Source organism: Lampetra planeri, chromosome 49 (genome assembly GCF_965212315.1).
Source record: "Lampetra planeri chromosome 49, kcLamPlan1.2.h2, whole genome shotgun sequence".
NCBI lineage: Eukaryota > Metazoa > Chordata > Hyperoartia > Petromyzontiformes > Petromyzontidae > Lampetra > Lampetra planeri.
In genome coordinates this window covers 7,437,408-7,458,461 of record NC_136155.1, presented here as the reverse complement: position 1 = coordinate 7,458,461, position 21,054 = coordinate 7,437,408, and the positions used below count along the sequence as shown (strand labels likewise).

Sequence of the window (21,054 nt, the reverse complement as noted above, 5' to 3'; positions counted from 1 at the left end):
ACAGATCGTAGATTGCCGGAGCGTGCCATCACTCCGGGCCGACAGTGGGAGGGAATCTGAAATCTCTGCACCTTCGTGTGACACGCTGCGTGCGAAGGAGGTACCGGAACATCGCCCGCTCTTTGAGCGGGCCTGTCCGCTCGCACGTGGCGTCGCGTTCCAGACAAAGCTTCGACGTGCCCCCGGGCCGGTCGACAAGGAGGCCCGTCAAAATAATGTTCATGTCACCCATCGTTCTCGATGTATTTAAAAGTATTGAAATTACGTGACGGTAATAGCTGTGGAGTTTTTTGTTTTTGTGGAAATGTCCCCACGGCTGTTTGATTGGAGGTTTTACCCTCCAGAATTGCATCGAATAAGCCTGAATGAGGGATTCTAGAGTTGAAATATATATATATATTTTTACATTGCGGTAAATGTGGCAGCCACCAATAGCTGCCAAGGTCAAGTGCTCCCATTATGTGCAATGTGCGCTAATTTGAAATGCATTTGTTCTTACGAACGTGATTTGATATGATGTATCATGAGCTTAAAAATTGATGCCCCTGTAAGCCTCAACCACGACATGCCTAGCTTGACACTATATTTATTCTCGCAAATTTAAATGTGATATAGCGTGACTGATGTTAATTCCAGTGACCCGTAATTGTCTGCTTATGGAGCACCCATAAGTCGTTCAAACAACACAAATCCATGGTGGAGCGGTGGTGCAGTGATTAACTCACTGCGCCATGAGCCGTGGCTGAAGTCTGTGTCGAGTGATAGCTCACCCGGTAGTTGACCCCCTAATGCACACTGACCAGCATGGCCATGCACGGTCAAACATCTCGGCACTACTGCTGATGCTGAATGGGGAGGTCTTCATCCAGCAGTCGATTGACATGGCCGACACTGAAACATTAATATAATGATCGAGGCTCTTTTCTACACAACGGGATAGGTGGCGGATGCTGCGGTGGCTCGTCGCTCTAATTTGTCCCTAAAGCTACGACGAGGGCATGGCTCCTTCGCCGGGCTGAGCTCACTCGGCGGACCCCTTAGTAGGTGTGGACGTTAATAATTATCGGCCCCTCCGGGTGGATATTTATGAACTGGCCGTGAACCCTGCTCATTGGGAATTCTGCAGCGCCGCCGCCTCTAAGCGCCGCGCCGCCGAACGAAAGGAACGTGGCGGAGAAGCCGAGAGCGTACGGACCAAGGAAAAGGTTAATGATCGTCGCGGAGGGAAGTCTCCTGGCATTTCTCATGTGCACATAAATATTTACGGTCTGGCACAACCAGGGGGCGGCTGCCAGATCCTTGGATGAGGATCTGGCCCGGCAATTAGGCGGCGCTCGCCGAACTCGCGTCTGAACCCTGCTGTTTTTGTTTTCCACTATTTTGGGAGGCTTCAGGAACAGGTGCACGCATACATAATCCCTTTGTTGCTTCTCTACGGGTTGTATTCGCCTCACTTGATAGTCTGGCTGGTGCGCACGCGTGTCTGTGTGTGTCTTTACTTGGCCTGTTGCTCCGTGCGCTTTGCTGTCTGGGGGACGGTGGCTCCTGCGGTTATCACGATTGATCCTGAAAGACCCGAGTTCGATTCCCAGCCGCGGCTGACATCGGTGGCGAGGTTTATCCGAATCCATCCTCAGCCTCCAATAGGTCGCCTTGAAATGAGTTCGACCTGGCACGGTGTGGAAACATCGTCACTGGGGAGACAAAGGTGGCCGGTTGTGTTGCCGGCCACACCATCTGGAAGATCACTCAAGATTTCTGTTCAAGTAAATACACATGTAAGGAATAGGCTGACAATATTTCATCCACAGAGTTCATGCTGTTGTTTCATTATAATTATTTCACAACAGATGATAATTTTCTGGATTGGAATGCTTTCTGGATTGGAATGCATCTGTGAGGACGCACAGTCCAGTGAGGAGATGGCATGAACAAATTTGTTCGTGGGAAGGCTCGGTGGATAAGTACATCGCAGGATCGTGAGAGATGGTGACGATAATTGTTTTTTTACCCTTTTATCTAGCAACAAAACTGACACCTTTTTAATACAAGGAGTTATGTTTGCATTGACCACAATACCTGCAGTCGGAATGCAAACAAAAAACATAATTCTGATAATGTATGCACTGTCCTTGAAGTTGATTGGTCCACACCCGAGACAGCTTTCCTTAGAGCCTAGTCTCACATGGTGTTGGACCAGATGACGTCATCTGGTCCAACACCATCTGAGACTAGGCTCTAAGGAAAGCTGTCTCGGGTGTGGACCAATACATTTCAAGGACAGTGCATACATTCTTAATTTAGGAGCTTTCGTGACTGCAGGAATTATTCTTTGGTTCTTTTCGGTTAAGTCACGTCTAAAAATAAAATAATAACTCAAAATAAAATAACACATTACGACGTTTCGATTGCAACACAAGCAATCATCATCAGGCATAAAAGAAATAGCAACAAAAATCTAACTAGAAAAAACTATAGACAGACATGTGATGTCTGTCTGCTTGTATGTCTGTCTATAGTTTTTTCTAGTTAGATTTTTGTTGCTATTTCTTTTATGCCTGATGATGATTGCTTGTGTTGCAATCGAAACGTCGTAATGTGTTATTTTATTTTGAGTTATTATTTTATTTTTAGACGTGACTTAACCGAAAAGAACCAAAGAATAGTGCATACATTATCAGAGTTATGTTTTTTGTTTGCATTCCGACTGCAGGTATTGTGGTCAATGCAAACATGACTCCTTGTAAAAAAAAGTGTCAGTTTTGTTGCCAGATAAAAGGGTAAAAAAACAATTATCATATTTTGCTACTGGCAAATGAGGTTCCAATGGTGATGATGACGATGTTGACATTATATTGGATTGACCCTTTTTATTCTTTGGATTATTTCACCAGTATTTCCCACAGGTAGTGCACAATTAAAATCGTCACATGTTCAGAGAATTTGCCTTAAACCAATTGGAAAATATTTTCAGGAAGCAGAGTAATTATCCACTCAACCGTAAACAAACACAGCCATCTGTAAAGACTGAAGGGGAAAAAAACACGTGGAGAGTTGGGCTGCTGTATATAGCCCACACAGTTGTGGCTATTGCAAGGCCCTGACGTGCTGGCATCGTGATTTAAAAAGTGACAATGTTTTATTTCGCTCGGACGTGTGTGTGCATTAGTGAAATGAGGCAACGCACCCACGCACGTAATGCATTCAGGTCACGGCGCGCTTCGTTCAGCGTGTGCCGTCCGACGTTTCGCTCCACGTGCTGGGGGGCTTCTTCAGGAACTGAAAAGCGTCGGACAAATTCTCAGACAGCACACGGGTGCATGTCATAACCACGCCGGACAGCTCGACGGCACACTGCTGGATGAAGGCCTTCCTTGGTAAAGCGGTTGCTGTGGGCTGAAGAACTAGTTTAGATATCACTCGCCACTCATGTTATGAGTGCAGTGACCTAGCTAATTGGTGTTGCGGGCACTGCAGCTGCACCAGGTCTCATGGGCCGGTGAGGCCCAGGCATGAAGAGGGGTGGAAATTTGACAGGCAGACAGCCCCATGGAATTCATCGCGCGAAGAGCCCATGGCCATCCACGCGACACCACCGTCTCCATGGTTGGGAAAATAAACTCCGGTTGCCAGATTTATACACGCATGGTAGAGCTGGGCTATCTGTGAGAAGTCTGATGACTGAAAAGAGTCGGATAACACGAATGTAGTCGGAAAAAAAAAGTCTCACCTCTGTTCACATGTATGCCGCTGGACGGGAGGTGATGGCCAAGGCTTGGTGATGTCAGAATCATCATCATCATCAGTTGGACGTGGATTGTCGGGGATTTCCCGCCTTCGGGAGGCAGGATGTGGTTGTGGCCACCATTTTTAAAAAGGGTCCCGAGTAAATTGACCACGTGGATAAATAAGTAATCGAATAAAATGCTTAGGTCGATTAATTTGTCTAATCGACCAGTCGTCCCCAGCTCTCGCGCATTGCAAATACCCGTAACACCTCCACTGCCACGAATGCCTTGCGTTGAACTTAAAATCCCTGAATTAAAAAATACACGAATATGTACAAAATATAAAATATAATCGGCGAGGAGTAGTTGTGTAGGACACTGAAATACTTCACGCATTGTTGAGCCGCTGTGACATATGTTTCCCTGAGCTCTGAGGCAGCGATGTGCATAATTATTGCTCCCAGCTATTGTCTAATGCACATATCATGGCAGCAGATGACTTGGGAATGGAATATCAATGCAGAATAATCAAGGCGCGCCTCGTGTAATGCGTCTAGCCCCGCTCTGGGAACAGAACTGCTATTTGTGTTTAGTTTGTTGTCCTTCCCCCGCACCTCCGATTAGCACGGTTGGCTACGCACGGTGAGAAAGAAGTTCAACGCACGTGCATACCGAAGCCGACATCGTTCTGGAGCGGGCTTATGTTTCGGCCATGCTCACGTGAACTTATTCGGGCAAGTGTGTCTTCTTCCCGAACCAACAGACTATTCTGAATATGAATTTCTGTAGGAGCAGCCGCCACCCATGCATTTGCATTCTGTTAAGCGCTGGATTAGACCACAACAGATATTGCTAAATGGGAGATGTGTGTGTGTGTGTGCGCGTGTTTTTACACACATGCTTCGTGTGCTTACATCAAGGTCTCGTTGCATGTGCTCATGTGGATATTCATTGCAGTGGTTAGTACCCTGCGCTACGAAGTCGGCGACCCGAGTTCCATTCCCGCTCACGGCCAACACCAGTGACGATTATCTGAACCGGTCCTGGGCCTCCCCTCAGCTGACTCAGACTCAAATGAGTACCCGGTGCGATGTACAAACATGAGCACGAGAGAGACAAAAGCGGCCGGGAGTGGGCATTGGCCACGCCCTCGTGCAGTGTGCTGGCCTTTAAAGGTGCTCGCTAACAGCACTTGCCCCAAAAGTCTGCTAAGACTATAGGGGGGGGATTTTGTCTTTGTATGTGTCCGTGTGTATGTGTGTCTGTATGATTGTATTTGCATGCACGGATGCTTATCTTTACGTCTCTATATATGCCTGTCTGTATGTACTTATTTATGTGTATGCGTCCGTATCGTATGCATACACACGAGCACACACGATCTCAGCGTGTGTGTATGTGTGCACGCATTTATGTGTGTCTTTATGTGTCTATATATCTCTCCATCTGTATGTATTTATGGATGTGTGTGTGTGTGTACGTGTATCTAATGCGGTCGTGTGGGTAGCAGAAGTGTCGCGGTTAGTGCGTGGCGTATCGCTGTCATTTTTAGTCAGTCAACCCACGGCACTTGGGTCTGTCCCATGACCTCTTCTTGCCAGCGAGCCTTCGACACTTCACGTGGACTCAACGTGTATCTAGCCTGGCACAAGTGTTGCGGTGCTGTCACCGCCAATTTCTGGCAAATGGCGGCTCTTGTTGTATTCATTAGCGGAGCGCGGGAGAATCCAGGAACATTCACCGGCATAATTAATTGTCAATTTGCATGAGGATGAAAGCATGAAAAAAAATGTGTTCCTTTTTAATAACCCATTTCTCTGCTTCAGGCCATTTCCTAATGAAGAGACCACGGATTACAATGAAGACATTTACAGAAGCTTGGAAGAGATGGCCGAGTAAGTATGTTATTTGTCAGATGTGACACGTTTGTTTCTACTGTAATCAACGGTGTGTTGGTAAAATGAGCAACTTTTGGGAGCAACTAATGATGGCACGAACCATCCCAGAGCTGAATTATTCATATTGAGATAAAATATTGCGTGACTTTTTTTTTTTACAAAAAATCTTATATATTGCGTTCATGCATCGAATTGCGTTGCAATAAACTGAGTGGCAGGTGAAGTGAAGGCCTTAGATAGGAAAGTATCTGCAATATTTTATTGCAATGTCACTGGCTGCTGGTGGTAAAGGTGTTTTTCAAATTTCGTCAGAAATTCCACTGGAGTGTTTCCAGGCAGACAAGGCCCCCAGTCAACCTTTGCTCAGTAGGAGGTCACTCGTGCCTCTTCTCCCCTTGTAGTCTTTAACTGCCTTGCCCCACCTCTCTGTGCTGTCGAATCTCTGCCGCTGCTCAAATCCAGGCTCGAGACCTCACATTTTTTCCTGTGCCTATGGCTGACTGCCTCTCACTCCCAAAGACTCACACAGAGATCCATAGACTCAAACAGAGACCCATAGACTCACAAAGAGACCCATAGACTCACAAAGGGACACGTAGAGTCACACGGAGACCAATAGACTCGCACAGAGACCTACAGACTCATGGAGAGACAAATGGGCTCGCACAGATCCATACTCACAAAGAGACCCATAGGCTTGCACAGAGACTCATAAACTCCCTGCCCCTATTTAATTTCAGTCTCAAGAGCTTAATTTCCCCCTCTATACCTATGACTGACTCCCTTTCTCTGCAAATTAATAAGTCCATGGTTTACATAGAGCGTCTTGAAATGCGGTCGCATTGAGCGGCCTAATGGTGGGCGAGTTGGAAGGAGTTAAAAGTTGTATTGCTTTAGCGGGAACAAGTCATCCTGCTCACGAGCTCATAATGTTCGACTTGGCACAGGCCACAGAATCGCTTCCCCGCCAAACACTGTGCTCCAAATCAGCATAGGTATTTAGCTGGTAGCAAACAGCATGATTATGTACTTCCCTGCACAGTTGGCAGTTCCTTTAATGTTTAATTTGTAAAGAATTTGGTTCTCGAACCCAAGTGCTCAACTGGCAGGCTCGTGTGTGCTCGTTAATGATGTTCAGTGTGGATCCCGTGGCATGACGTCCGTTGACTTCTTCCTCCAATTCCGCTCTGTCACGTTCAAAACAAGGGAGGCGAACAAAATCACGCTCGTGCGCATGGAATCTTATCACGCTTTCCAGCGTGCGCCCTGTCCCCAAAAGTGTTGAGGCAGCAGCACGGAAGCCAGTAAGTAGCTGTCGGGACAAAAACGTGGGTTGGTTTTGGGCAACCCTTGGGTCAATTTGGCTTGTTTACTGTAGACTACGTTCCTAATAGCCACACAGCTTCATACAAAATTGTATTTACGTTTCATCATCTTATGCCAGAGTTCTTGTGACCTCATGTTAAAGACAGACAGACAGGAAAGGCGGACACACACATGGACAGAGCGAATGCATTAAATGCTTTCAACCTTGGTTGTGAAGGGTCAAACATAGCCGCCAAAAATCTTAGAATCGGCCTGAATTTTCAACGTGTGCCACGTCACTCAGTGGAGCCGTTCGGGAGTTGAGCTCGCTGAATTATTGAGGTTGGTTTTGTACCAACGACCGAGAGTCCCCGGGCGGGCGGCTGTTAAATTCACGGCGCGAGCGGGGCGGCCTGAACAACCGGCGGAGAAGGTCCATTTCCACCGTTCCTCCCCCGGGACGTGATTGAACTGCGGACCTCACAGTGGCACTCGGCAACATCGTTTCTTGAGGGCACCGTGCAGCCACTGGCCCAGGCGAATGGAGCAAGCCAACAGGCCAGCTCAAGCCGCAGGCGGAAGTATTTCGATTCTGGAGAACGCGGCGCGTCCGAGCCGAGCCGTGTTCAGCAAACCTCCCTGCACCAGGGCAGCGCCGCTTGTGCGGTGGGCTAACAGGAGGGAACGCGTCCGAGTTGGACGTCCACCGCGGAGACGGAGCGGTGGAATCGGCTCGCGCGCACTGCAGCACCGTGAGAGATGGCGGCAGCGGCTTGGGGAGTGGATAGATCATGTCCCGCGCCTCCGATTATCACAGTTAGTTAGGTACGGTGGTGGAAGAAGTTCAGCATACATACATGGCGGCTGCTGATGGTGATGTGCTTGGGCTAAAGATTAATCTGACTTGAGGAAAACATTCTTAAGAAAATGTTTAGGAAAAATGAACAATGCATGTCAGTGATATTAATGTAATGCTTTACTCAATATAATATTAATTTATTACAAAGGGAAACAGAAACTCTCCACTCATGCAATGGGCACGCATAGAATCCTCATGAGTTCAGCTTTGTTAAATAACACCAGCCACCCTCATTGCAATCAACCTATGGATAGTCTGGCTACCACCATGGAAATGTGGAATTTCCAGCACTGGCTGAGGCTGCAACAGAATTGACTGCTGTCACCGGGAGCTTTGGGATTAGCACGGTTGGCAACGTATGGTGCGAAAGAAGTTCAACGTACAAAAATACGTAGTAGTTTTCCCGACTCTTTCGCGCTGACGAGACAACATGGAAGAGGAACCGTGGGGGTACCCAGCCTACACCACAGTTACGTGAGGCACACGCGGGGCGTACACGTTCACCCATAACACAACGGCATCCAAGGGACGCGGACGGAGCGGCGAGCTCGGGTCTTTGCCACGGAGGTGCGAGCGATGGTGGCCGCGGCCCGGCGCGATCGCGGGGACAGCTGTCGTGGGCTCGGGCAGCAGCAGGGCGAACGGAAGGAGGGCAAACGCCTCCGCCCGGCGTTCCTTGCCCGATGTGCCGTTAACGTTTGCGCGCCTCCCCCGGCAGCGAGCGAGAGATCGAGAACGAGGAGGAGCTGTACGACTGCGTGCCGTGCGACGGGGAAGGGGACGAGATCTACGAGGACATCATGAAGGTGGAGGCGCATCCCCCATCGGTAAGTGACCGGCACCCTCTCCCTGGTGCCCACCTCATCCCGGCCACGTCCCTCTTCCCCCAGCACTGCAGCTCCCCTACCCATTGTTTACGTAATGCGAACTTTTGAATTCAGTCATGGTGTTCGTCTCGTCAATGACAACCTGTATGTTTGTATGTTGAGCCTCTTTTGCAGCGTACATCGCCAACCGGGCTAATCGGAGATGCAAACTTGTGGATATTAGTCAAGTCTGAGTCTGGGGATTACATGTAGTCACTGTTCATCTCGTCGACTAAAATAAACAAATGTTCAATCTGCTCTTGAGTTTTTTCAAATTATGGGGTGTTAAGGGCCCGCAATTTTTTCCCCATTGGATATTATCAGGTGGGCCAATCATTTAACTCGGTAAATCTTTCTATTTACATACATACGTAACCAATCACAACGTTTTGGTCTTTTCCTTGGTGCACGGTGGACGTGATATTTTTAAACTCTAATTTAAAATACTAAATGATGAGTGTGTGTCTTCAGACTCGTTAACTCCAAGTCGACGCAGTCGGCCATGTTCTTCGTCTTAGGTGGGCAGCAGTCGTAGCCATCGCCACTCCCCACGGAATTTGTAAATTCATAGTCGGTCGTTGAATAAAAAATAATAATAAAAAAACCCCACTTCATCGCTGAAAATTGTCATCACTAATTTCATTCACAGGCTTAACACTTCCACCCTCACTGCAGCCAACGCCTCCCAGGGGCTTCATCCAGACTTTGGAGCATGTCCTCTAGGCACCCGGGTCGTCCTACCCCCGATCCCACCTTCATAGCCGTGCCCTGCTGGCTAACTGTCGGCTCTTAATTGGGAGCGACTGCTGTGTGTGCTGCTAGCGAGGTGCTGTTCAGGGGCCAGCGACGATGGTGGCAAAGTCTTAAGGGGGTACTGTTCTGAGTGGTTTCATATTTCTTTTTGCCAATTAGACCTTCCGCCTCCCCGTTACATTTTTGGCCGTATTACAGTTGGGAATTTTGTGAGTTCAGTTTCCAGTTGAGGACGGATTTTGGTTCATCATCTCTTGGCCGTCGACAAAGCGGGTGCAATACAACGTCGTATTTCCAACTTGCCGAGGACTGAGACGTCGTCGGATATGTGAAAATGTTAAATGTGTGAATGTCGGTAGAGACGGATAGTTATTCCATGCACAATCACTGCACTGGGTGTGGGCGTAGGTTAACTGGCCAGGGCAGATATGTGATGTGATGTTGAAATTGAGTTTATTTTGTTTAATCAGGTGAGAACTGAAGAGACCAGAATGAGTCTCATATGCGAAAGGGACCCGGGTCATTCCTCTTCCAGCAAAATACCAATTGAGCAATTTGCACTTTACCATGTTGTGGAAAACCAAGAGTGGTCATTCTTTGGAGAGACTCGTTCCTGACAGGAATGTGGACATTCCACCTCTGGCTAAAGCACCACCAATGGAGAAGTGCCCAATGCTTTGTTTGGACAAGGAGACGCATTACTTGTTTTTGACTTTTATTTATCCTGCTGCTGGTTTTGCCGCAAAGTAACCCATTTAATACTTGATATAAGTGATGGGAAACTCACCAGACAGGAAAGTGCCTGCAGGCTGGAAACAAATGAGAGTATTAATAATGAAGCACGAAAACGGTGATTTTTCAAATTGTTCAATGACGAGAAAACCCATCACAACGGACAAGTTAAAGCAGCTGGAAATGAATAGATTTAAGAAAAAAAATACACAAGGTCTTCCTTACAACCTTCCTCAATTCAAGAACTGAATGTGTGACAATTTTGTCACTTGTGGCCACATTCTCTGAACTCCTCGAGTTGTGGTCGAAGAGACAAAATGGCCACAAGCGGTGATTTCTAGACAGCATGCTCGTGACCATAGGATCGGTCCTCTCAACTTAAAATGAGTAAAAACACACATGAGCTGGGTGGATTATTACATCGCCGGATCGTGAAAGATGGCTATGGCTTGTGGAAGGCCTTTATCCAGCATTGAATTGATCACGGCTGATGAGGACTCTTTCAGACAGCAGGGGACTGTGTTATGAATGATCAGCACGGTGTAGCCACCATTGTTTGCTGCTGCCGCTGTCTTGTCACAGCGATGCCTTTTGCCATCGCCATTGTCGATGAACTAACTCTGATTTAACCCCTGCAAGTCAGATTGAGCATGAGCATTTAATTCCCTGAACCCGTGGCCCTCGCGCTGATGAACTCATGCCATTTACTTCCAATCTACAGAATTCCCTGAGAAGCGCGGAAACTTTTGGTCCCAATTAAATCTTAATTGACCCTTAATGCCGGCGCTAATGGCAGCGATGCTCTGTTGCGCCGCCACCTTTAACTGTCGCTGCGCTGCCGCACTCCTCTTTGTTGCTGTCGTTATATTTCTTGTTTGTCTCTCCGCGCGCTCGTTTCTGTCTCTTACTGATTGCTGCGCCCCCCCCCCCCCCCTGGCCTTGCTTCCCTTTCTGCTTACGCTCTCCTTGCTGGGGCTTGCAGCTGCGACCAGCTAACAGCTTTACGTCTCTCTGCCCTACGCTGCAGAAGCGCCTGGTCCTGGTAAGCGCCTTGCCCTTCTCTCCATGTTTATAACTCGTTGGCGTCACCGTTTGCCTCACCACCATTTCCAGTTCTCTATTGATGCTTCAGGTTCTGAGCTCTCAGATGGGGTCCTGGTTCCTCGGAGGTCTGAGCTGACAAAGCTGAGATGCTGAGTTCGAATCTCTCTTTTTGTGTATCACGGATCCCGAGCACAGCGCCAAAGCCCCAAAATTCCAACCGGCCAGCAACAAACAACACGGTTAGAGTAACAGACAAGAATGAACGCGCTTCTCAAATTGAGCAAGTTTGTGAGAACTTGGGAAGAGAGATGATGAGAGGGAATTCCAAATTTCCGAGCAGTACTTAGGTCGGAATTCATGGCATCACGCACTCTTGCCTGTCCAGTGCGTCGCGAATGAGCGAGAGCGAGGGAAGGTGCAGGAAGAGAATGGTTGTGTGCTGCAGAGCGGCGTGCGAACACAGCGACAGTCTGGTAGATCAAGTCCTTGACACGGGTTAGTGGCACACGGCTCAGCGGCAGCGGCGTTCCCCGCTTGTTGTGGAGGCTCGCGGCTCGAACCCCGTCAGGCCGACCCTGGTTATTCCTGCAAAGGGGCATTCACCAAAGAGTCCTCCTCGCCCTCTGCTTCACAGTGGACGTTCAATATTCCGTGTAGTCATTTGAAAACAGCGAGCGATTTAGTGGTCCTGGTTTAGCACTTCCGAACTGTCCAATCCGGTGGTGACACATTAATTGTTTAAAAATGAAGAAAATCAGTCAATTCAGGTGTCAACGGGCGCACAACAGTGGGTTGTGGAGATTTTGTGTAGGTAGATTTATTTTAATCATCACTTTTATTTCAGCCCGTTTCAAACTGCCTCACGGGGTTGGCACCTTCACTGCTGCGAACCTGATGCTGGTTTCCCGCCAAAGTCAGGGGTCAGAGGGCAGGAGGGCGTGGCCTACGTGTTTTCCTGCCTGGGTCAGCATTGAGCTCTCATCAGCCACCTTGGCTGGGGATTCAGTTTATAGCATTTTGATGACTATTTTTATGGGGGGAGGGGGCGGCTTTTATCTGACTAACTGACACCATGTGCCACAATGGCATCACGATACAGATACGGCAAATTAGAAAATTATCTTGTATATTACTAATTTGGGATTATAAAAAGCAACATCCTCCCCCCACCCACAACTGTGGAACTTCTGCAGACCGTAATAATAATAATAATGCAATTTATAACGCGCGCAAATTTGCGGACCTAACAGCCGCAACTCAGAGGCGTGGAGCCAAGCTCAGAGTCACTCGAAAGCACGTGGTTGAAGAGGTGAGTTTTTAAGTGTCTCTTGAAGGAGACGATCGAGGCGATGCTGCGAATGTGCAGAGGGGTGATGGCGTTCCAGACTGTTGGGGCAGCCACCGAGAAGCGGCACATTGACGTGACCATCCTGGATCTTGGTATCAAGAGGAGGTCGTGAGTCGCACTGCAAAGGCATCTGCCGTGTGCTGCGCTGCAAGTCGTCAATAATGAAGAGAGGTACGGGGGACAGGCAGATGTGAAGGCATGGTGGCAGAGGCAGGCGATCTTATATGTGACCCTGCTGGCAATGGGTAGCCAGTGGAGGGCACGGAGACAGGCAAGTGAGTCGAGACGGGGATGAGTGCGGCCAATGACGATGCGTGCCAGGTTGTTTTGTAGTCTTTGAAGTTTTTTTAGGTTGCCAGAGGAGGACCGGACTAGGACGGAGTTGTAATAGTCGAGGCAAGACCCAACTATGCAACGTGCCAATGTGTTGGCAGTTTCAGTGGAGACGAGAGGACGTAGGTGTCCGAGAGCCTTCAGGTGAAAGTTACAGGAACTGATGATTTGATTGGTTTGACGGTCGAAGGATAAAGTTGAATCTAGGATGACACCGAGGTAGCTGAAGTGATCGGTGAACCTGATGCTGTGACCAAAGATGTGTATATGTGTTGGGAGCGCGGATGAGTTGAGACGTTGCCTGGTACCTTACATGATGGCCACTGACTTTGACGGATGAAGGGCATGGTTGTGTGCGGAGAACCACTGTTGCAGGGCAGTGGTGCATTCCGAGAGCCTCTCAAATCCAGACGCATTGGTAGAGTTGATAGAGGTGAACAGAATAGTGTTGTCCGCATATGAGTGGTGCTTAAAACCGAAGCTTGCGATGAGGCGGCCGATCGGGGAAGTGTAGGCTGTGAACAGCAGGGGACCGAGAACGGAGCCCTGGGGGATGCCACATAATGCTTTTGTCTCAGGAGAAGTGGACGAGCCCACCCTGACTGAGGATTGATGATCAGAAAGGTATGACAGTATCCACTTGAGTGCTGAGCCACATATACCGGAGTCGGATTTCAGGAGGGAAGTAAGGAGCGAGTGGTTGACGATGTCAAAGGCCATTGGAATGTAAAGACTTACAAGAGCAACGATGGAGCTGAAGTCAATAATCATTAAAATGTCATCGGGCACTCTGGTGAGTGCCGTTTCTGTGGAGTAGTTTTGACGGTAAGCTGCCTGGAAGGAGCAGTAGTTTGGGGAGGAGGTGATGGGGGGTTTTAGCTGGGCGAGGGCGAGTCTTTGAGGAGTTTAGAGAGGTTTGAAACATTAGTGATGGGACGATAGCTAGACGGGTCATCAGGGTCGAGACTTGGTTTCTTTAACAGGGGGGAAACCAGGCCAGATTTGAGGTTGCCCCATAGAGAATGAGGCATTTGCGATGTTCCTGATCATGATGCTGAGTTCGGGAGCACATTGCTTGAACAAGGAACCTAGGAGGACGTCGAGTGGAGATGACTTCATGTGAAGTGATGGAATCAAATAGGAAACGTATTTTGAAGACACCGGCTTGAACGTGGTCAGAAAGGTATCTGGTTGAGTGTTTTCAATTTCAGAAAACGGAAGCGGGGTACGATGGTGCGATGTGAGGGAAGACGTGCACGAGTTTGCGATGGTCATCAGCTTGTTGGTGAAGTAAGCTTTGAAAGAGGTGGCAAGTTTCAGTGAGGCCAGGGGATCGCTAAGGTGAGGGACCATGTTGCTACCAGGATATAGAAGATCCTTGAGGGTTTTCCAGAGGATGCGTGGTTTTCCTGTAGCTGTTTTGATGCGTTCTGCAATGTAGGAGGAACGTGAGGCAAGGACAAGTTCGTTAGTTTTCCTGCAGGCAGCTCTGTAGGCAACTCGATCAGCAGGGAAGACCACTGCGGGACGCGATCCTTTCAAGGCGCCTCCTGATTCGCTTAGCAAGGATGGCGTCTCTTGAGAGCCAGCGAGTGTCGTGGGAAGGCTGCCTCGTGGTTCGTGGTTTGAATGGTGCCAGCTTGTCCAGCGCCGCCCTCAGGTCAGCTTCGAGTTGAAGAGCGCAGACAGTTGGATCGGATGATGGGGATAATATTGAAGGCGAATTTGCGAGGAGGTGCTGTAGAGTGGAAAACTTGATACCCCTGAAGTTACGAGAGTGGCGGGTGATTTTAATGGTGATTGGCTTTGTAATTTGAAGGGTCGGAGTAACCAGTTTGGAAAACTCCCAGTGCAGTGATGCGTCGACCCTGGTCTCTGGCACCTTGCTTCAATGACAGCCTTGCGCAGTAATAAGGGGTCATCCATTTAGTACGTACGCATGGAGGGGGGAGGGGGGTTAACCCAAATGTGTACGCTTGCGTATGGGGGGGTCTACTGACAATGTACGCATAGGAAACGGGGGGGGGGGTGAAGCCTCGATAATAATTTGTCGACATTGGCCTTCAAATGAGCCACAGTTCAGTTTCTTCAGCTGTCAGACAACAAGTCCTGCCGGGAGAAGTGGGACTGTGGGAGAGGTGTCACTCGTGTGCCACCGTGCCCCTGAGTGCAGCTAGCACGCAGCTCAGCAAAATAAGTGGCCAAGGTACACAACTTAATTCTTTAATGCAGCCGGCAGTGGACTATCTGTTTGCTTAAACACGTTAATATTATTAATCTTTGATCGTTTCTGCGTGGTTAAATATCGGCCGTTCTATAGGATTGGGGGGGGGGGCGTCAAGCGAACGTACGCAGGTGGGGGGGAGGGTGTGTGTGTGAAAAGTCTGCGTGCGTACAGGGAGGGGGGGAGGGGTCAAGTTTTGACAGATTTTTGCGTACCTACTCAATGGATGGCCCCTAATGCCACAGATATCCAAAGCAGTCAATGATTACGGGGGGTAGGAATCTGAGTGAATTTCACGACAGCAGTGACCATAGTAGTGGCCAGAGAAGAGTGAAGCATCTCAGCATCCACCTGCTGGTGAAGGCGCATTCTCAAGCGCGGCAAAGTGACGTACAGTGTTCAGATGTGTCACATTATAAACATCGGCTCAGGTACATTGGAGTCATTCGCTCACTTTCTCGTATTATTCACATCCGTCACTCGCTCAATTAAAACCTTCCATTTACACAGTATTACCACTATACACGGACTCACTGCAGTAGCCATTATAGTGGTTTCTGCCGAAGCTGGAGTTTAAATGCCATCCTCAATTACTACAAAAGAAACCCCATCACATTATGCTGAGTGCTGCACTCCATTTGTCTACATTCCAGCTCTGATAATTGACCGTAATTGGATAAACATTGCATTTGTGTGGGATCCAAGGTAAAATTTTGACTTAAAACTTTCGTGACTGCAGGAATTCATATTCTTGGTTCTTTCGGTAAAGTCACGTAGATAGAAAATAAAAATAAAATAATTTTTTTATTTAAAATAAAGTAAATAAAATAATCAAAGCAAACAACCCACGACGTTTCGGTCGAAACACAAGCGGTCTTCATCAGGCCGCTTGTGTTGCGATCGAAACGTCGTGGGTTTTTTGCTTTTATTTTTAATTTAATTCATTTTCAATTTTTATTTTATATCTACGTGACTTCACCGAAAGAACCAAGAATATGGGACCCAAGGTCACTCGAATGGTTTTCAGCTGTAGCTCTGTTACTTCCACTCCCGTCGGCTTTTCTCGAGCACAACAGTTTTGCATTACCGTGCGAGAGATCCGGATATTTTGTGTCTTTGGCGTGATGGTGATCGAGATATAGCACAGGCTGCTTTGACAAGCAATAATGGTAGGTTTTTACCCTTTTAACTGGTACAAAACTGGCACCTTTATTCAAGGCATCATGTTTGCAATGACCACAACACAAGTAGTCAATAAAGCAAACAAAAAGAAGCAACTCTGATAAGGATAATAATATGCACTGTCCTTGAAGTTGATTGGCCCACACCCGAGACGGCTTTCTTTAGAGCCTAGTCCCCATTGGTGTAGGGCCAGATGACACCAGAAGGCGTACAACTCAAAAACAGTGCAATATCAGAGTATTGAGAGTTCGGGGTAAACATTTACACTATGATATCTCTTTTACCAGTGGCAAAATATAATGGTAGGTTTTTACCCTTTTAACTGGTACAAAACTGACACCTTTATATTTGACAAGCAAGTTATTGGTGCGAAATGCTGATGCGCCGTCATATCCTGCCACATATCCTTGCCTGATCCACAGTCTGAATACAGTTGCGCAAATGTGCACCATCACAGCCTCTTCGGGGGGAATCTTAAAACGTATTTTCTCGCTCAAAGAAACACTTAACGATTCAACAATTGTACTGTGCAGGGCCACTGTGAATATTTAATTTCTCCTGAAATATTTATTAAAGGCTTCTTATGAAGTCATTGTTATACTCCCTTTCCCTTGCGTTGCTTTCGATCCTTTGTTCATGAGGCCACTTGAAAATAACGGCTGTTTTGTTGTTGTTTAGGGCAACGCTTAATATGTTAAAGCCACCAATTTGGGATCAATCGCCTCGCACCTTGTGTGGTGAAACTTTGGTCACTAAATCAAGACGAGGGTTGAAATATTTCATTGAATAAGTAAATAAATAAGTAAACGAGTTCCCTCCCATAACCTCATGAATTGAATAAATAAACCTCTTTGATGATCTCCCATCTGGCTCTCTTATGTTTTTAATACAGACAGTCCCTGGTCATTGTACTTGCCTGATAAGTCTTTCATGAAAAAAAATCAATGGTTTCATGAGTCACACACCCTCCTGCTCAGCGCCCTCCTGGCCCCGGCACCTGGAGCCTCGCTTGCCTGGCCCTGCGGTGAAGGGCGAATGGAGAAGCCAATTGTCCAGTGATTGATTTCCTTGCGAGATTTCAAGAAAGTGTGATCCTCCGTTTGCCAGCAACGCCATTCCCCCCCCCACCCAAAGCTGTCGATGTTGTTTTGTTGTGATTCATAGTTGATGTTTTGTGTCGAAGGCCACGTAACAAAAATCATAAATCAAGTCTGCAGCACAGTATTGGCTCTGAAAACCTCTACGTGATCAGTTTTTGTTTTATTCTATAAGTGGCTGATTGTTAAGAATCATTTTAATATCGTGAGCAAGATAGTTGAGATCCAAGAGCTGACTGGGTATCTCTAGGGGGCTAAAGTTGTTCACAATAATTTAAACTGAACTCTTTTTATTTTAATCTAGATTTGAAGCTTTCGTGACCGCAGGAATCCATACTCTGTGGTTCTTTCGGTAAAGTCACGTAGGTAGAAAATAAAATGAAAATAACCAGGTAAGGCCCACTGAGCTATATTGCTCTTTTTCAGAAGCGACCTACCCATCCCAAATGATAGCTCAACAACGTGGATTTTCACATTGAAATGTATAGCAGCCAAATACTCGAAACGCATGTTTAGAAATGTGGAGGGAAAAACCGGACGACCTGGAGAAAAATCCACGAGACCACGGGGAGAGCATGCAAACTCCAAGTATACAGCAGGTGTCAGGGTTGGGATCGAACAAATAAACTCCTGCATACCAGGCGAGGCAGTTAACATCTCGCCACCAAAAATAATGTGCGGGCATACGTTTGCTTGCACAGGTCTGTCTATTTTATCACTCGTGGTTTCCAGATGACAGCCTGATGTAGCAGTTACTCCTAAGCAACATCTTAAACATTTGTTATACTATTCAAAGAATGCGTATTAATGATGACAGTAGCAGCTGCAACTGCTGATGAAAACGTTGACATGACATAATTATTAAAATATTTAACCCATTACAAAATGTCTAGACACGCACGCACTCACACCACTCATAGGCAAGGCCACCAACATATCATAGTAATGAGCATGATTTGTTTTTGCTAAAGTATGAATATTGTATGAGGAACATCGGCTAAGCACGGGGTTACGGCTAACGGCAGTGTCGGTCTTGGGGCCACCACTTCACCAACCCACACTGACTAGAGTGGTGAAGTATGGTCAACCACGATGACCAAAACACTCAACCTGAGGGTTTTTTCATCCAGCAGTGGATTAATGAAGGGCTGCAAATGATGACACTTAAGGAATGTAGAGCACTTAAAGAGTACTCCATAATCGAGGTTTTTGGTTTAGATCGCGGAAATATAAATGTGTCGTTAAACCCGCCAACACCCGACACAAAAACCTCTTGTTATGGATAATATTGGTCACGAAGCCTACTACGTGTTAAAGAGTACTGAGTCACGAAATTACTTTCAAACGAATTACTTTGGCCAACAACCCTTATCACACTTTGTACAGCATCAACAGATGCTAGTAACAGCAAATAAAAGGCCTGTAATGTTGTTTTAATTAGTACTTTAAGAGTCGTCATTAAGTAGAAGATGCTTTTTTTGCTTGTCCTGTTTGTGCACACGAACACAAACAACCCTGTTGACGTTGTCTCACGGCACCATTTCCGTGCCATTAAGAGCGGTCACGTGACATTGACTGGAAAGTGATGCACAGCAGACGTGTGATCATTGCGACAAAAAAATAACACATACTTTTTTTTTTTAATATATAACACTATTTATATACTCTTAGGGTTTTTCGGTAAAGTCACGTAGGTAAAAAATAAAATTAAAAATTACTAAAAGTAACAATAGAAATAAAATAAAATAATAAATCACGACATTTCGGAGGATGACGGAGACTTGTGTTGCCTCCGAAACGTCGTGATTTATTATATTATTTTATTTCCATTGTTACTTTTAGAATTTTTTATTTTATTTTTTACCTACGTGACTTTACCGAAAAAACCTAAGAGTATGAATCCTTGCAGTCACGAAAGCTCCAAATCTAGAACTATTTATAGATACAGCGGATTACACACACTTCACGCATGTTAGCAAAGATCTGTCCCTTCAACATCACGCTGCACGGCTCTGCTGCGAAGCACCCAGGACAGCGACGACGCACGATATCTCGCGACACGATGTGGCGTTGAATCTCGACGAAAACATTTTATTGAAGGTGGAATATCCCGACGAGCTGTCAAGCTGTCTTTCACAGGTGTTCAGCCCAAGGCGGTCTGCGCTCACCAGTTTCCTGGGTGAAAAGTGGTCCTTGGGATGATTTCGATTATTCGGCTGCTTCTGAAAAAGAAGCTCATAGCTCAGTGAACTTTACCTGGTAGAATATAAATATTTCGTTGTTAGTCATTTGCATACCTTTCCTATACTTTACACTCCCGTCGTGTTTTGGCATTGTTTGTTGTTGTAACTTTCTGACCCCCACTTACTGGACATCGGTGAAGCAAGAGCTTTATAGCTCATCTGATTCCTCCTGTATAAATAAAGAATTCCCACTGTTAGTGAGACTGTGATGAAAACCCAACGCGTTTGATTCCTTGCCACGGTCAGCACCAGTGATTTATGAGCTAGTCTGGGCTCTCCCCCTAGGTTTATTCAGCCTCAAATGAGTACATGGTGGAGTGTGCAGCATACGTTAGCGCTGGGGAGACAAAGGCCACAGGGCATGGTAACGGCCACATCCCACCCCCTCTTGCCCTGCGCCAGCCCTAACAAATGCTTGTGAACAGAATGTGTCCCTAAAGTCTGAAATTAGACTCTGTGAGGGATCTTTGTCTTTTCAGTGTGGTGGTGCAGTAGCCACAGCAGCTGAGCTACAAACCACGTGGCCAAAGTAAGCGTCAATGATACATGAACCTTTAATGGTCGACTCAGGCTAGATAATCTAGCGTAGGGTATGAATTGTGGTTTTTAAGCAGAACTGACAACCACCACATTATTTCTCTTTGTCCCATGACCTCACGATCAGTTGAGGCATCACGGCTTCAATTGACTTTGAATTGCACCTAGCCTGGCACAAGCGCTGTTGCAACGTCACCGCCATTTAGTGACGAATGGTTGCTGCTGTGTGTGTGTATGCGCACACAGATGTGTCGTTAACAAAAAAGAAAAGCATCTCCTTGCAAGCAGAGTAATTACATTGTGTAATTCTTACAAATTAAATTTGCCGCCTGCACCCCCAACACCAGCGGGTGTGCTACGTTGGTGGGGAGAGATGGGTGGGACCTGTGATGGGGAGGTTAATAGCGTTGTAATTGCTACGGTGCAATGATCTTTCCCTCCCCCCCCCCTACATCTTATTGCACACTGCACCACTGTGCTTAGGTATTCATGGAAATGCTCTCTCGAACAAAATTTCATTATTTTCCAAAGTAACCGAAGGAGAGTACCGTAACCATACTTCTAATTATAATTGCATTGAATAGTTTAACATTCGTTTGAGGGCATGGTGCGCCGCGTTGAATGCATTCAGAATTGTTCGCGTATTTTTCGCATTGGTGTCGCGCCTTATACGAGCCCTCGCTCGCCAAACCCTCACGTCGAGATCTGCAATCCCGCCTCAGTGCATCCTCGTCGGTGGTGATTCACGCCGTCGTTTGTGAACACGTGCGATATTTTTTAGCTTTCGTCCACCGATGCTACAAAGTCCCCTTTTCGTTTCATAACACGACTCCTGCTCAGTCTGGAAAGCTCCTTTCCCATCGAACTCCATACGTCCAGTGCAATCCGTGACGTTATTGCACACA

At 47.0% G+C, this 21,054-nt stretch overlaps 1 protein-coding gene across 3 annotated transcripts in view; it reads left to right on the top strand.

Annotated features, from left to right (window-relative positions):
- LOC144733928 (guanine nucleotide exchange factor VAV2-like) overlaps positions 1-21,054 on the top strand; it is a 235,553-nt gene that overhangs the window by 131,446 nt on the left and 83,053 nt on the right. For all 3 annotated transcript variants that reach the window (XM_078615947.1, XM_078615948.1, XM_078615946.1), the window contains exons 4-5: positions 5,555-5,623; positions 8,509-8,617. In XM_078615947.1, the coding sequence (XP_078472073.1) occupies positions 5,555-5,623; positions 8,509-8,617 (178 nt within the window). The remainder of the gene's footprint in view (positions 1-5,554; positions 5,624-8,508; positions 8,618-21,054) is intronic.